The 14,218-nt window shown below is 47.7% G+C and overlaps 1 protein-coding gene across 1 annotated transcript in view; it reads left to right on the top strand.

The window, feature by feature from the left end:
* The first annotated feature begins 8,335 nt into the window (after window positions 1–8,335).
* Window positions 8,336–14,218, top strand: part of Dcp2 (decapping mRNA 2) — a 38,224-nt gene continuing 32,341 nt past the window's right edge. The window contains exon 1 of the mRNA XM_005069155.4: window positions 8,336–8,702. Coding sequence (XP_005069212.1) covers window positions 8,650–8,702 — 53 coding nt within the window. The 5' untranslated portion in view covers window positions 8,336–8,649. The remainder of the gene's footprint in view (window positions 8,703–14,218) is intronic.

The raw sequence follows: 14,218 nt of genomic DNA, 5'->3' as shown, positions 1-14,218 counted from the left end.
ATTTTCAAAAGCTCAGTGGTCTTCTCTGTAGGCTACTGTAGAAAACTCTGGACAGAATTCCTCTTTAGTTTCCTCTTTTATGGTTGTAATAATCCCTCCTGTCCTCCATCCTGATGGGTTTGAGCTTCCTTATTTCACAGCCATTTTTTTTCCTTTTCTATCATTTGTTTACAAATCTTAATTACTTTGCAAAGCTTCTGGGTGAGATACGGGTCTGGGCTCCCAACTCCTGGCATATAATCATAATTTTAGTGTGTTGTGGATGGGAGCGCATGTGTAGCAGTCGGAGAACAACTTACAGAAGCTGCCTCTCTCCTTCTCCCATGTAGGGCCCAGGGATGTAGCTCAGGTCCTCAGGCTTAGTGGCAAGTGCCTTGACCCACTGAGCCACCTTGCTGCCCCAGCCACAGCTGAGGAAGCAAGCACTCTTCCAAGTTTTTCTTTTCTGCCCATGTGACCTTTTGTAACCTCCCCTTCCCTCTTGAGGAAACGCTTCAACTTGGAAAAATTGTTGCGATTCAGGGGAACAGGCCATACACCAGCATGGAAACCCATCTGGAATGCCAGCATTTGAGAGCTGGAAACAGTATCCATGGAGCAAGCTGGCTTAGGAGAATAGCATATGGAGACCCTGCCTGTATATGCGAACTCGTTAACCAGAGTAGCACATGGAGACCCTGCCCACATACGTGAGGTGGAGAGTGATCAAGAGAGACACCTAACATCAGGCTCTGGCCTTATACACATATGTAAACTTGTACTTGCACATTCATGTGTACCCACACATGTGAACACATATACACATATAGATAGCATACACATACATATGCAAACTGAGTTTTATATACATTTCTGGCAATTAAGCTATATACTAATGTAAAAATCGCATGTCTTAGAATTAATCAGCCAACCTTTGTACACTGCTGAACATCATATTTGCAAGTTCCTGGAGAATGTTTGAAATGAATGGAAAGCATCTTTTGCACTCCCAAAGAACTCAAAATAAAGGCACACTCCAGTACACACACACACACACACACACACACACACACACACACCTGAAAGCAATTCAAATGTTCAGTAACCTGCTGCTGTAGTCTCAGCGAAGCAGAGTTGGAGAAACAGGTAAAGCAGGAGACTGCTGCTCTCTGAGATGGCTGCTTCTCATAGGAGGTTCTATGAGAAAAAACTGGCAAGAATGCACAGGGCTAGGTGTCTAGGCATGAACTACAGAGAGAGGGGTAGGACCCAGGAGCCCTATAAAACACTGAAGCCAGTGTCCATTTACAAGACATCGAGGCTTAGGCTTTCCCCTTCCTGAAAGTATAAAGTTCCTGCTTTTTATTTCTCTGTGGCTTGATTGGCTGTATTTCCCGGATGTCCATTTTGTTGTTGTTGCTGTTCCTGCCAAGGAGGGCACCTGGCAATGCCCTAGACAACCACTGGCTCAGGCCTGCCACACCCTTATGTCAGTACTTGAAAGGGTAAAGGCGGGAGAATAGCTTCAGCTGAGGATTCGGAAACAAACCTAGGCAATACAATGAGATCCAATAAGTACGTAAATGAACGTAAAAGGCTAGGGATGAGGATCAGTGATAAAGTGTTTGCCTAGCATGCAGGTGACTCTGAGCGCCAGCCTTGAAAACGGCTGAGTTTCTGAAACAAGGTTTTACTATGTGGTCCAGGCTTACCTGAATTAAAGATCCTCTTGCGCCAGCCAGGGATCTAATTCCCTCTTCTGGTCCAAGTGAGCACCAGACACACATGCAGGCAAAACACACAAACCCATAAAAAATTTTTTAATTGAACAAGTTGACTAGAGCAGTCAGTATACATGCACCTTGAATTGGCTTCTGAGCCAATCCAACTATCAAAGGTAGTTTTCATTTGCTATAAAAGATATTGAAGGGATAGTTAGTAAATTTTCAATAAATAAATTGACTTGTTCAGTCTTATAACATGATCAAGTGTTTGTAGTATTAGGAAAAAAAATCTTTGATGTAAAAAAGATTGAGCGCCCTCTGCTGGTAACAGCTAAAAAGACTTTTGGTTTTCTTTGATTCTTGAGTTCCCTGAGTCAGGCAGAGGAGGCCTCTTCTGGGAGAGGTGGTGTCAACCATGCCCAGTTAGGGGCAAATCCAAGGGATTATCTCAACAGTCAGTGATTTCAAGAGTATTTCTTGGCTTTGCTTGCTGTTATTAAGTAGGAATTTCTTGTTAGGTTGGAACCTGCAGCCTGCCCCTGCATGATCTGGAAAGCCCCATTCCTGTCTCTCTCCAAACCCCACCTTCTCAGAGAATCTCCAATGAAGGAAAGGTGCCAAAAATCCCAGTTCCAAATTCCTGGAGACTATTGCAACTTCCTCGCATGTTGCCACTGGCAACCCAGATCCCCACCGAAGCATTCCAGCTTTTGATGACACTTGGGCACAATCCCAGCTTGTGGCAGCACATCATCACCCCTTGCCTACAGGCTATATAATCTCCCTGCTCTAGTTAGGGTCAGCCACTTCATCATCTGTATATAATAGGGCCACTGATTTTTGTGAGTTAACCTTGCATCCTGCCACTTTGCTGAAGGTGTTTATCAGCTCTAGGAGTTCCCTTGCAGAGTTTTTCAGGTCACTTATGTAAACTATCATATCATCTGCAAATAGTGAAAGCTTGACTTCTTCTTTTCCTATTTGTATCCCCTTGATCTCCTTTTGTTGTCTTATTGCTCTAGCTAGAACTTCAAGTACAATATTGAAGAGATATGGAGAGAGTGGACAGCCTTGTCTTGTTCCTGATTTTAGGGGAATTGCTTTGAGTTTCTCTCCATTTAGTTTGATGTTAGCTATTGGTTTACTGTATATTGCTTTTATTATGTTCAGGTATGTTCCTGTTATCCCTGATCTCTCTAGGACCTTTATAATGAAGGGGTGCTGGATTTTGTCAAAGGCTTTTTCAGCATCTAGTGAGATGATCATGTGGTTTTCTTTCAGAGTTTGTTTATATGGTGGATTACATTGATAGATTTTCTAATGTTGAACCACACTCCTGGGATGAAGCCTACTTGATCATGGTGGATGATTTTTCTGATGTGTTCTTGAATCCGGTTTGCTAGTATTTTATTGAGTGTTTTTGCATCGATGTTCATGAGGGAAATTGGTCCCCTGGAAGATTGAGGGTTTGGCAGGGGATGGGGAGTGGCCCCACGGAGACCCAAGCTCACCTGAAGCTGGGTCACTAGACTCCTCTCTCTTTATTGTCCTCTCCACTAGATGTGATCAACTTTTGACTCAAAGTCACCCCTTTCCCAATCAACCACCTACAGAGGAACTGTGTACTCCTCTCTGGGTCCAGTACCCTTGGGATGCCCTGCCAAGCCATGGCCACAGCAGGGCAAGCCCATTCACCCTGGAGCAAAGACATTCTCTGTTCCAAGAGACCTCTAGGGACGTCCTTCCCAAAAGCTACCCCACCCCCACTGCTCCATCCCAGGCTATCGTGTAGAATCACTTCCCCTAGTCTTTGATCACCTGCACAGGCAACATCCAGTCTAAACCCAGTCACCACTGTGCTGAAAAATTTATCCAAATTTGGACTCCTCACACCCAAACACGTGATTTTCTTTGGGGTTCTGTATTCCCACTCCGTCCCACTATAGTCAGTGCTCAGTGGCCCAGGTTTTCTGGATAGGGCTGTGGCGCCTCCAGAACCGAGTTTATCTGGGAACTTGAACCTGAGTCACTGGCATCCCGGCCCCTTTCCCGAACCCTGTGTACTCCCCCCCCATACTGCCACATGCTCCACTTTAGTGACCAACCTTCTTCCTCTTACCTGCCCCTCCTCATTTCTTCCCCTCCCAGCACAGAGGCTGAGGACCAACCTCCTCCCCCTTACCCACCCTCCTCTCTCCCTCCTTCTATTGCCTCTCTGTATCCCCTCTGCTTCTGCAATGCCGCAATCTGCAACACACTGGTCCCCATCCACACACTGCCAATTCCCCCTGAATCCTCCCCAATGGCTTCTTATGCTTGGTCTCATCAGACCCCTGTCCTCCTCTGTCCCCTCCGAGAGGTTGCCACGGTCCTGGCTACCCATCTCATTTTCTCAGTCATCACCAGATATGAGAAGGAAACTTTAAAAGGCTGGGAATGGTTCCCAAATCCCCATACAGGAATTGGTGAAAATGACTTCTAAGGTTTTTAACGCCAGAGAGGAGGCAACTGAGTCTTCCCAGCAAGCTGGGCTGCAGTGGACGGCTCCAGGCTCCTGCCTTGGCCACTGCCCTGAGGACATCAGCACTCCCACAGAGGGAACAAAAGAAGTCTGTAAGGCCCCATCCTGCCCCGGTCCAGCCAAAGTCAGCTCTGCCATGCCCTGTCTGCCCGCAGCCTAGCCTCTGGAAGGTGGAATGCCCGAATGGGGGCTTGCCTCCTGTTACACTTTGGAGGTCTATAACCACCTACACAGGTGTCTGACACTCTTCCAGCCTTTGAGCTCCTTAGCCTGGCAGAGGACTGATGGTACCCAGACTTGGAAACTCCCATCACCCTCACCCAGCCCAGGAAAATGCTTTTCTGTCTTGACCTCTCTCTTGGGTCCCACAGATTTCTCTCACAATTCCTGTCACGGGAGTGGATGGGACCCCCTCCTTTCTGTCGAAGACCCTTACCTCTAATCAAGTCTGAGGCCTGCGGGACTTATAGCCCCTGCCCACAGTGGATCAGATTCTCTAATTTGGGGGTCTGATGAGATTGCTCCATCACTTCATCTCAAACTTTGCCATCACAACCAAGCCCCTGTACCAGGCCGCCAGAGAGACGACCCCCCCCCCACATAGTGGCCCCTCACCACCTGGCTGCCATGTGCCGCCACTTCTCCTTACCGCAGGACACCATCCTAAGCCCTATGGGTCCTAGCTCTCCCAGACTCCACCCGCCTCTCCCACCCCTTTATAGATGAAAAGGTGAGATTGGCTACCAGGGTTCTGGCCCAACCATTCGAATCAGGATGTCACTTTCCTTTCCAAACAGCCAGACCCCACCATGTGTGGGTGGCAGCCATGTTTGAGAGCGCCAGCAGCAGCTGAACTCACCCAGGAGACCCCAATGATCCCGTTTCAGTCAATCACTGTAGACTCCACCCACCACCTCTTGGACCTTCCCTTTCCCTTCTTGGACCCTCAGGGTCCAAGTCTTTCATTTACTATTTGTAGAACCCCCCCCCAATTACCTTGGCCTCCATCCCTGCCCTAAATCCTGCAACCCTCCTCCCTGTCCCATACTCCTCTGATAGCCCCTCCCACTCCTGCCCAGAGGCTGTTGAGGCCTTACACTCACTTCAGCCTGGTCTCCTAGACCAACCCCTCACAGACTTGCAACTTACCCTCTTTGTAGATGGAAACTCTCTAAAAGACAGATCAGAAAACCACCAGGAAGCTTATGGGGTGATCACTTCCACTAACATGGTTGAAGCAACTTGTCTGCCGGTGAGGACCTCTTCACAAAAGGCTGAATTAATTGCCTTGACTAGAGCACTCCAAACAGCTAAGAGTCTACTGGCTAACATCTACACTCATTCTATGCATTTTTAATAGCCCATACCCATCCTATCCTTTGGAAGGAAAGGTGTTTCCTCAATACCAAGGACACTCCTCTTGGCAACAGACCTCTTGTAGCCAAGCTCTTGGAGGCCCTCCAGCTCCCTGCAGAGGTAGCCACAATCCACTGCTGAGGACATCAGTCCTCCAGCTCCTTGCAGAGGTAGCCATAATCCACTGTTGAGGACATCAGTCCTCCAGGGACACAGTGGCCTTAGGCAATGCCAAGGCTAACTCAGTAGCCCAGGGACTGACCTCCAGCTTCACTGGGTCTACAGGACATATTTTGGTTTTGATACCCTCCTATCAGAGCTGTAACCAAGCAGAGGAGAGGGACAAACTCCTGAATAAAGAGGCCACATAAACAAAAGACAGATGGTTCCACTTAAATAACTGTCTCAGCCTCCCCCAGGATCAGGCACTCTCTACTGTTTCAGATATCCACCAGACCTTACACATAGGCCCAAAGGCTTTGTTTCACTTCCTAGAGACTCCCTGTGATTCCACCCATCTTTGAGTCCATATTTTATAGCTCACTCTTCCTGCCAGATGTGTGCCAAGGCCAACCCACAAGGGGCCCCCATTTTGAATTCTTTAGAAGAATGACAGGCTTTCTGTACCCTGATACTAGGTTTCTCCCCAGATGCAGTAAGCAAGATCAGAAGAGACAGAATGTGAGGTGGGTATGGCTGGAATATATTATATCCACTAGTAAAATTCTCAATAATTTTTTTCTGAAACAGCTGGAGAGATGGCTCAGCGTTTAAGAGTACTGGCTGCTCTTCCAGAGATCCTGAGTTCAATTCCCAGCAACCACATGGTGGCTCCCAATGGGATCTGATGCCCTCTTCTGGCATAAAAGTATACATTCAGATAGAGCTCTTATGTAAAGTAAACAAATAAATAAGTCCTTTAAATTATCTGAAACATACACATATATAACACTAAAGTCAAGTACTATATAGATAAATCTGTTAGAAAACAATTTCCCTTATGCTATGAGCTTTTATAGCATTAGACTCTGGCTTTACTCTTAAGTGTGTGAGTCAAGGACATAGAAAACTAACACAGCAGCTAGAAACCAGCTTAATACCAAAGGAATACTAGAGTAGGGAAAAGAAAAACTTTAAAAAATATATTACTTTTTGTCTCTGAGGGAGGAGCATCAAAAGAAAGGAGCACTTGAAGAACAAATGAGAACTTCAGAAAATCAAAAGCCCTAAAAATACCAGAAGATGAAATGAGAGATTCTCCAAGATGGGACGAAAAGATAAAGTCAGAAAGCTGGAGAGTAAAACAGCTGGATGCAAGTGTTTTGCATCTTGAGCCCAAGTAGAAGGGATAACACAAACCAGCATTTAATGCCGCTGGTGAGGGGATGATCCAAAGCTGAAAAATAGTAACCTGCTTAAAACAGAATTTTAAAAAAAGTATGCAGGTTTCTCAGGTCAAGCATGAAAATGGAAGTACTAGTCAGGCAGCGCTTACTATGAAAACAGGAAAAAGAGAAATTAAATAGTAGAACAAGCCGAACCTGGGACAGAGGAGGTATCTCGGGTTGAGGTGGGACCTGGGGAGGGAGGGGCTTGATGTAAGGGGAAGAACAGACGGATTCAGTTCCTCTAAGTTCCCTGAATGAATTGGACTCTGTTAAGCAACAAACACAATGAATGAGAATGGGGCAGGTTGAAGTGGTGTGTTTGAGCATAAGGAGCGGAACAGCGATCACAAGTTTAGTCTGTGTTTTCTGAGCTCATTTGGTGTCAAACAGAGGGATGAGGTTCTTGTCTTCGCGTTACAGAACTTGTTAGGGTCAGAGCCCGGGCCTTCAGCAGCTCTGACAAGACAAGCCTCCTGTCCTAACTCAGTAGGCCCATTAGGGAGACAAGCAGCAGTGAAGCAGAGAAGGATGGTGTTTTCCGTGTGTGCACACTGGGGAGAGGAGTAAAGAGGTCTTGTGAAATCGTCCCCCAGTCTACCTTTGGAGTTCTGACGTGGGACTTAGATTTAAATACTTGAAGACAAGACCTGGTCCAGTGTAGTTCGGCTCCTCCCTGACCCATCGTTATACGTAACCATTTCCTTTGCACACAGTCAAAGGCCGCGGGAAGTTGGCGCGAAGTCTCTTCTTGGGAAACGCGTTCCTCCTATGACTGGCACCAAGTTTCAAGCCTACTCTTTTTCTTATCTTGAGATTACTGGGAGGAAACTGCAGTTCCTTGGAGACCATTGTTTCTATACTCTGGTAGCCAACCAGAGGAGCATAAGGATTTTTCCTTGGAATCCTTGCTCCTTCACAGTCTGCATTTAAAAGAAAAAAAGGCGTCGGATAACTATCGGTAGTGAGGCATGCCTATAGTCCTAGCACTCAGAAGTCTGAGGCTAGAGGACGGCGAAGGCAAGGCCAGCCTGGAGTACGTGGCGAGACCCTATATGCTCACACAAATGGGACTAATATTTCTTTCAGGGGCATAGCGTTTGGCCTAGAAGTAATGAAATCGGTGGTGAGCATGTGTGCAGAATGCTTGGTGACAGCAATCGCGGATAATCGCCCCTGTTTAACAGGTGCTCTGGGCTTTGCCGCCCAAGAAACGAGTGCCTCGGGTCGGTTACGGTAAAGTGGGAGCCTCTGTGACCAAACCGGAGTTGCTGGGGTCGTGAATGTGGAGGGGCGGTGTCCCAGGATGGGAGCTCAAAACTTCCCAGCACCGTAGTAAAGGTGCACGGGACACGCAGGCGCGGGCACGCCCTCGTGCGCTCGCTCAAAGGCGGCGGGAAGTTGGTCTTCTGAGCAGGAACTGAGCAGCCTGCGGACTGATTGGAGCCCATGGACCAATAAACAAACGTCTCATTGGCGAGATGCGCGCAGGCGCGAGCCCCCCAGCTTCCCATTGGGCCTTTCCAGCGGAGGGGGCGTGGCCCGAGGGCTCCGCCCCTCGCCTCGGCCCAGCCTTGGGGTCCCCGCAGAGGGTTCGAGAATCCTCGGGCCCGAGTCTCCGTGCTGTTCTACGGTGCCGGCTAAGCGGAGCCGGGATGCGCTGTGCCTGCTGCGGGTCCTCATCATGGAGTCCAAACGCCTGGAGATTCCCGGCAGCGTCCTGGACGATCTCTGCAGGTACTGGCGGCTTTCCCCCGCCTCCGCGTTCCCTCCGCTTGCCGGCGGCCGCGACCTCGGCCCTCCCTCCGCGTCCTCGGGTCCTCGGTCCAGCTTTGCGCCCTACGCTCGGGTCTCCCTCCCGCTTTCCCAGGCCCTACTTCCTCGGCTCTCCACCGGTCCCGTTTCTCAGCGCTGAGTTCGGGCCTCCGCGCTCCCTCCTTGTCCCCTGGCCCCTCTTTGGCACCCCCGGCCTTGATTCTCCCCCATTCCCGGGTCCGGCTTTGCGTCTTCGGCCTCAGCTTTCCCGCATTCCTGGGTCCCGCTTTGCGGTCCGGGCCTCGCTCTCTTCCATCCCGGGTTCTTTGCGGTCCCGACCTCGGCTCTCCCCAATCCCCAGGTCCCGCTTTGCGGTTCCTGTTCTGCTTGCTGGTGTCCAACGCCCCTTCTCTCCCCAAAGTCTTCCTGTTTCTCTTGTTGGAACCCCTCCACGCTGGAGCACAGGAATCCCTCGTTTCTACTTTAACTATTCTGCTTTTCCCTGAGAGTGAATCTCTTTTCGCCCAAACCCTAATACCTAGCGGTTTTCTGCCCAATTCCTTCTTTGAAGTGTTTTGGGAGTTTTTTGTTTGTTTTGTTTTGTTTTGTTTCTTGCCTCTGACTTTAACCTATGGCTTCCTTCGTCCTTTCTCCGATTCCATAGGCAGAGTTCACTGTTTTAATTTCAATTTTATCATCTCAGGTACCTGCGTCTATGCGGGGAGAAATTTTCAAACTGGAACTTTGTCCTCTGCATGTTCGCCCGTGGCATTTTCTGTAGAGAATTATTCTTTCCAGAATTTCCCGGGATTTATCTTTGAGGACGAGAGGGGAAAATCTCTCTCGATTCTTTCACCCCCTGGGTTTCTATGTTCTTACAGTCATGAAAAACCGTGTTCACAGTACTTCCTTCTTTGCGGAAGTGAAGTTCCCGGCGCATCCTTACCAAGTCGTTGCTATGCATTTGCACTGTGAAATAATTTAGATTGTGACTCCTGGCTCTGTGTTCATTTCTAGCCACTGGATCTGTGCTTTACAGTGAAATTAGCGGTTGTGCCACATATGTGTGTAGGTATCTGCTCAGGCCAGAAGAGGGCGTCTGATCCTGGAGGTGGAGTTAGAGGCCTGTGTGAGCATCTGGAAGTGGGTGCTGGGAGCTAAGCCGGCATCCTCTGCTAGAGCAGTGGGCTCTCTGAGTCATCTCTCCAGCCCTTCACACTGGTTATATTTAATTTCAAGGAAAGAGATATGCTTGTGAAGTGTTGGCTGGTGTTTCCTTTGCCTGTATTGAAACAGCTCTTTAATAGGTGCAGTGATTTCCATTTTCATCAACAGATTTGGGATTAATTTATACAGAGACACATCCTAATGTTGAAACTCCAGATTTGAAATCTCCCTTTTCTTCTACACCACATGAATGTGGGGTGAAGTCAAGTCAGGCATTTTGAACGTTGCATGAGTCCATGCAGAGAATGCATAGACTGATTGTATAGTTCATAAGCTGCTAGCATTACTGCAGTCCCAGCCCCCCTCGGTGGCCCACGACTCCAGTTTGGGGAAGGCATCTGACGCACTCTTCTGAACTCTGTGGGTACCAGACTTGGCACGCGGTACACATAATGCACACAATCAAAACACTACATGCACACATTTTAAAGGATGGCATTGTAGTTCCTTGATGTTGGGAGAATTACAGTTTTGGGCATGTGGTAGATTCACATAAATCCATAGAAGTTACAAGGAATTTACTTTCTGTATTCCCAAATGTGGTAAGAAAATATAATGTGTCTGTGGATAAATCACTAAAGAATTTGAGTCTAAAGTGGGATTGCGGGGTTGTGATCTTCATTTTCTTCTTGTTTCCAAGGTTTGTTATTGTTTTCACAGATGTACATTTTATAGTTAGAAAAAACTTAAGAGGGTTTGGGAAAGTGAGTTATAGCCTGGGTTAATAAAGGATGAAAGTTGACACAGGTAACTGCACTTTTTTTTACAAGCATCTACAACTGGCCTTCCGAGTAGTGTTTGGGCTGGTCTGCATATTACCTGGGATTACATCATTTGAAGAAGTGACAGCAGCTGTTGCGATTGTAATGCGGCTCTGCTCACAGTAATTACACTCTGTTGTGCAAACAGTACGTTAAGCAACTGTTAAGTGTTAAGTTCAGCTATTAGTTTTAGATGCTTGATCAACTAGTAACTAGCTGGCCCGACCATTTCTTTAAACAGCGGTCTTAAAAGTAACAGTCTCTTTTGATTGGTTTGTTTGTAGTCTTACGTGTAAAAATCAGTGTGGGGGAATTGGGTGCTCGTCACCGTGCATGTGTGAAGTTGCTGCCCTCCTTCCACCTTTACGCGGCTTCAGGGATCTAACACAGGTCTCCGGGCTTGGACCAGGCCAGCCTAGCTATCTGCCCAGCCTTCCAGTTGGCTTTGTTTTGCAATTGGATTGCGATTCTCTAGCACAGTGGTTCTCAATCTTCCTAATGCTGCAACCTTTAATACAGTTCCTCATGTGTGGTGACCCCCACTGGAAAATTATTTTGTTGCTACTTTGTAACTGTAGCTTTGCTGCTGTTATGAATCATAGTGTAGATCTCTGATATTTGACCCCAAAGGGGTTGAGAAGCACTGGCCAGCACATCGTCCGTTAACGTGTGCACAGTTGGGGTGTCTTGCTTCTGCACCCTGCCCCACTTGTTAAGCATATCCTTATATAAACCTCTGTCATGCTGTGTGCTCTGTAGGGTCTGCTTTTCCTGTAAACTTTATGCTGTGCTGGGGGAGCACAGTATGCCAGAGATGTGAGGGGAAAGGTAGGTGTCAGCCCAAACAGACACGGATTTATTCAGGAAAATCTGCTGCAGAAACAAGTTGGGTAGACAAGTTCTTAGATGAATCCCTCATGAAACAGAATCAGAATTCTTCTGTAACAGTTAACTTTGTGCTATTTGTGTCATGTCCATAGCTAGGTCAATAAGTGGATATTTTACTATCTTATTAGCTGATAAAAGATTTTTATATAGGATACCCTGTGTGCTAGGCTGACCTGATTTCATGAGATAGGGTGTCATGTGTGCTAGGCTGGCCTCTGACTTCATGAGATAGGGTGTCATGTGTGCTAGGCTGGCCTCTGACTTCATGAGCTAGGGTGTCATGTGTGCTAGGCTGGCCTCTGACTTCAGGACATAGGGTGTCATGTGTGTTGGGCTGGCCTCTGACTTCATGAGATAGGGTGTGTCATGTGTGCTGGGCTGGCCTCTGACTTCATGAGCTAGGGTGTCATGTGTGCTGGGCTGGCCTCGTATATTATGTAGCTAAGGATGAGCTCATGCTCCTCATCCTGCTGCCTCTATACCCCATAGCATTGATACCCTACCCCATATAGTAAGTGGTAAGTTTTACTGCACTTGTTGTCTTTCTCATGGCTGGCCATCTGGGATAAAGCACCATGGGTCTTTAGGAGTTAGGTTCCAGGTGTTTGAGCAGATCATCACAAGTTGGGCTCCAGGTAGTCAAAGACTGATTGGTAAAGGGTGGAATAGTTTGGGTTTTTTGTTTGTTTGTTTTGTTTTTTCCTTTTAAATTGTTCTTGCCAAAGAATTGGGTCAGGATAGATAGGTGGTCTGGCTGGATGGAATTGTCACACTTGTTAAAAGCTCCTGTCTGAGATCTGCATGCTTTGTTAGGATTGGGGATGTTTTGTTTTGTCTGACAGGAGGGCAGAGTTGCATGATCAGAGAATGCCTACAGGAAGGGAGACCTTTCTTGCGCCTGGTGGTCTCTGTAAATGAGACCCTGGCTTGAGAGGCCACTGAGTGACAAGACTGCACTCAGCTGGTGAGTGAGGAAGCTCAGTAGCTTTTGTTTATTGCCAGTCATGAGAGTGTTAGGAGTGATGCGTCCAGGCTCACTGGAAATGTGTATGAAGAGAGAGTGTGACTTAAACAAATCGGAATGGAGTGGCTTGGTAAGCACTGCCAATCCAATTGTGAGTTCAGGTCCAGCAGAAGCAGCGTCATCTACAAGAGTCCAGCTGTGTTGCTTGAGGAGATCGTGAGCCTTTTGGAAGTGGTTCATGGGTTAGGAGTAGGAATTCTTTATGAGAACAGTCCATAAGATAGGCATAGTGACAGAAGTGGCTCAGTGGTTAAGAGCACTTGTTGCCCTTCCAGACAGAAGACCCAGGTTCAGTTCTCATCTCCCACATGACCTAACAACTGTCCATGACTTCAGTTCCAGAGAAACTGATGCCACCTTCTGGCATCTGTGAGTACTGCATGAATGTAGCATAGGCAAAGCATCCGGCACACAGAAGGTAAGTCCCTTAGAGGTCATTGCCAAGCCCATCAGTAAGAGACTCTGTGCCTAGAAATAAGGTAGAAAGTGGGGCATGGTAGTGGACACCTTTAGAGTGAGTTCTAGGCCAGCCAGAACTACATAGTGAGACTGTGTCTCAAAACACAAAACAGAAAGCAAGAAGGTGCCTCTGCTCTGCACACACACCTATGCAAGAAACAGTCACATCAGACCGTTTCAGGAAGGCAGGTAGGAAGTATGATAGTAATGACCCCCGATGGCAGCCTCTGCTCTGCACACACACCTATGCAAGAAACAGTCACATCAGACCGTTTCAGGAAGGCAGGTAGGAAGTATGATAGTAATGACTGAAAGATGAGCCCGGTGGTGTTTGAGAAAAATGATGACCTTGGTTCAGAACAGTCTCAGTCTGCTGAAGGAGCGTCCTAAAGATGAATTTCCTAAACTGGGTTGGGTCTTACAGAATGGGACCTGACAGCTTGCGAAATTATACCAAAGAATTTAGAAAGATGGGAGAATGAATCCTGCCATACAGTCAGTGATGGCCTTCATCACCTGTGACAGCAGACTCAGAGCTGATAGTTATGCCTCAGGGACAGCCCACTGGAAAGCATTTTGAAGGGGCAGAAGTGGGTTGTGGACATGGCAGTAATGTGATATCTGAAAGACTGGATTAAGACTGTTGAGTCGAAAGTGGGAGTTTAGTGAGAAATCTCCTAGGAGTTAGAGTAGCCCTTCCCATCTTGCCAGCAGGTTGAGGATGCTGAGTGGCTTAAGATAGTACTTTACTTTGAGCTTCATTCGCTCCCTGAGTTGTTGTTTTAGAATGCCTCTATCCCTCTCGTGAGGGCACAATAGGACCAGGAGGCACTAAGAGTCCCTTGCATGGGGGCATGTGAGTGAGATTCCTGTCCCAGCTGGAAACCCTGGTGAGGCTGCTGGGGATTTTCCTAGAGGGCTCCTGCCTTCTCTGCCTTCCTGAGCTCTGAGGATCTGAGTCCTGCTACCATGAAGCACTTCATCTGTGAACCAGGTAGCCTCAGACTGAGAACAGAGGGAGCCCTGTAGACCCACGCAGTCTAGCCATGTAGGTAGGGTCTTGTCTCCATCCAGGACTGCTATATCCCGGGTTAGGAGATGGCAGTAAGGTAGCAGAATTTAAAGCTTAGCAGAATTTT

Source organism: Mesocricetus auratus, unplaced genomic scaffold (assembly GCF_017639785.1).
Source record: "Mesocricetus auratus isolate SY011 unplaced genomic scaffold, BCM_Maur_2.0 Super-Scaffold_6730, whole genome shotgun sequence".
NCBI classification, from domain to species: Eukaryota; Metazoa; Chordata; class Mammalia; order Rodentia; family Cricetidae; genus Mesocricetus; species Mesocricetus auratus.
The sequence above is the reverse complement of the archived record's forward strand: the minus strand, read 5'-3'. Positions and strand labels throughout refer to the sequence as shown.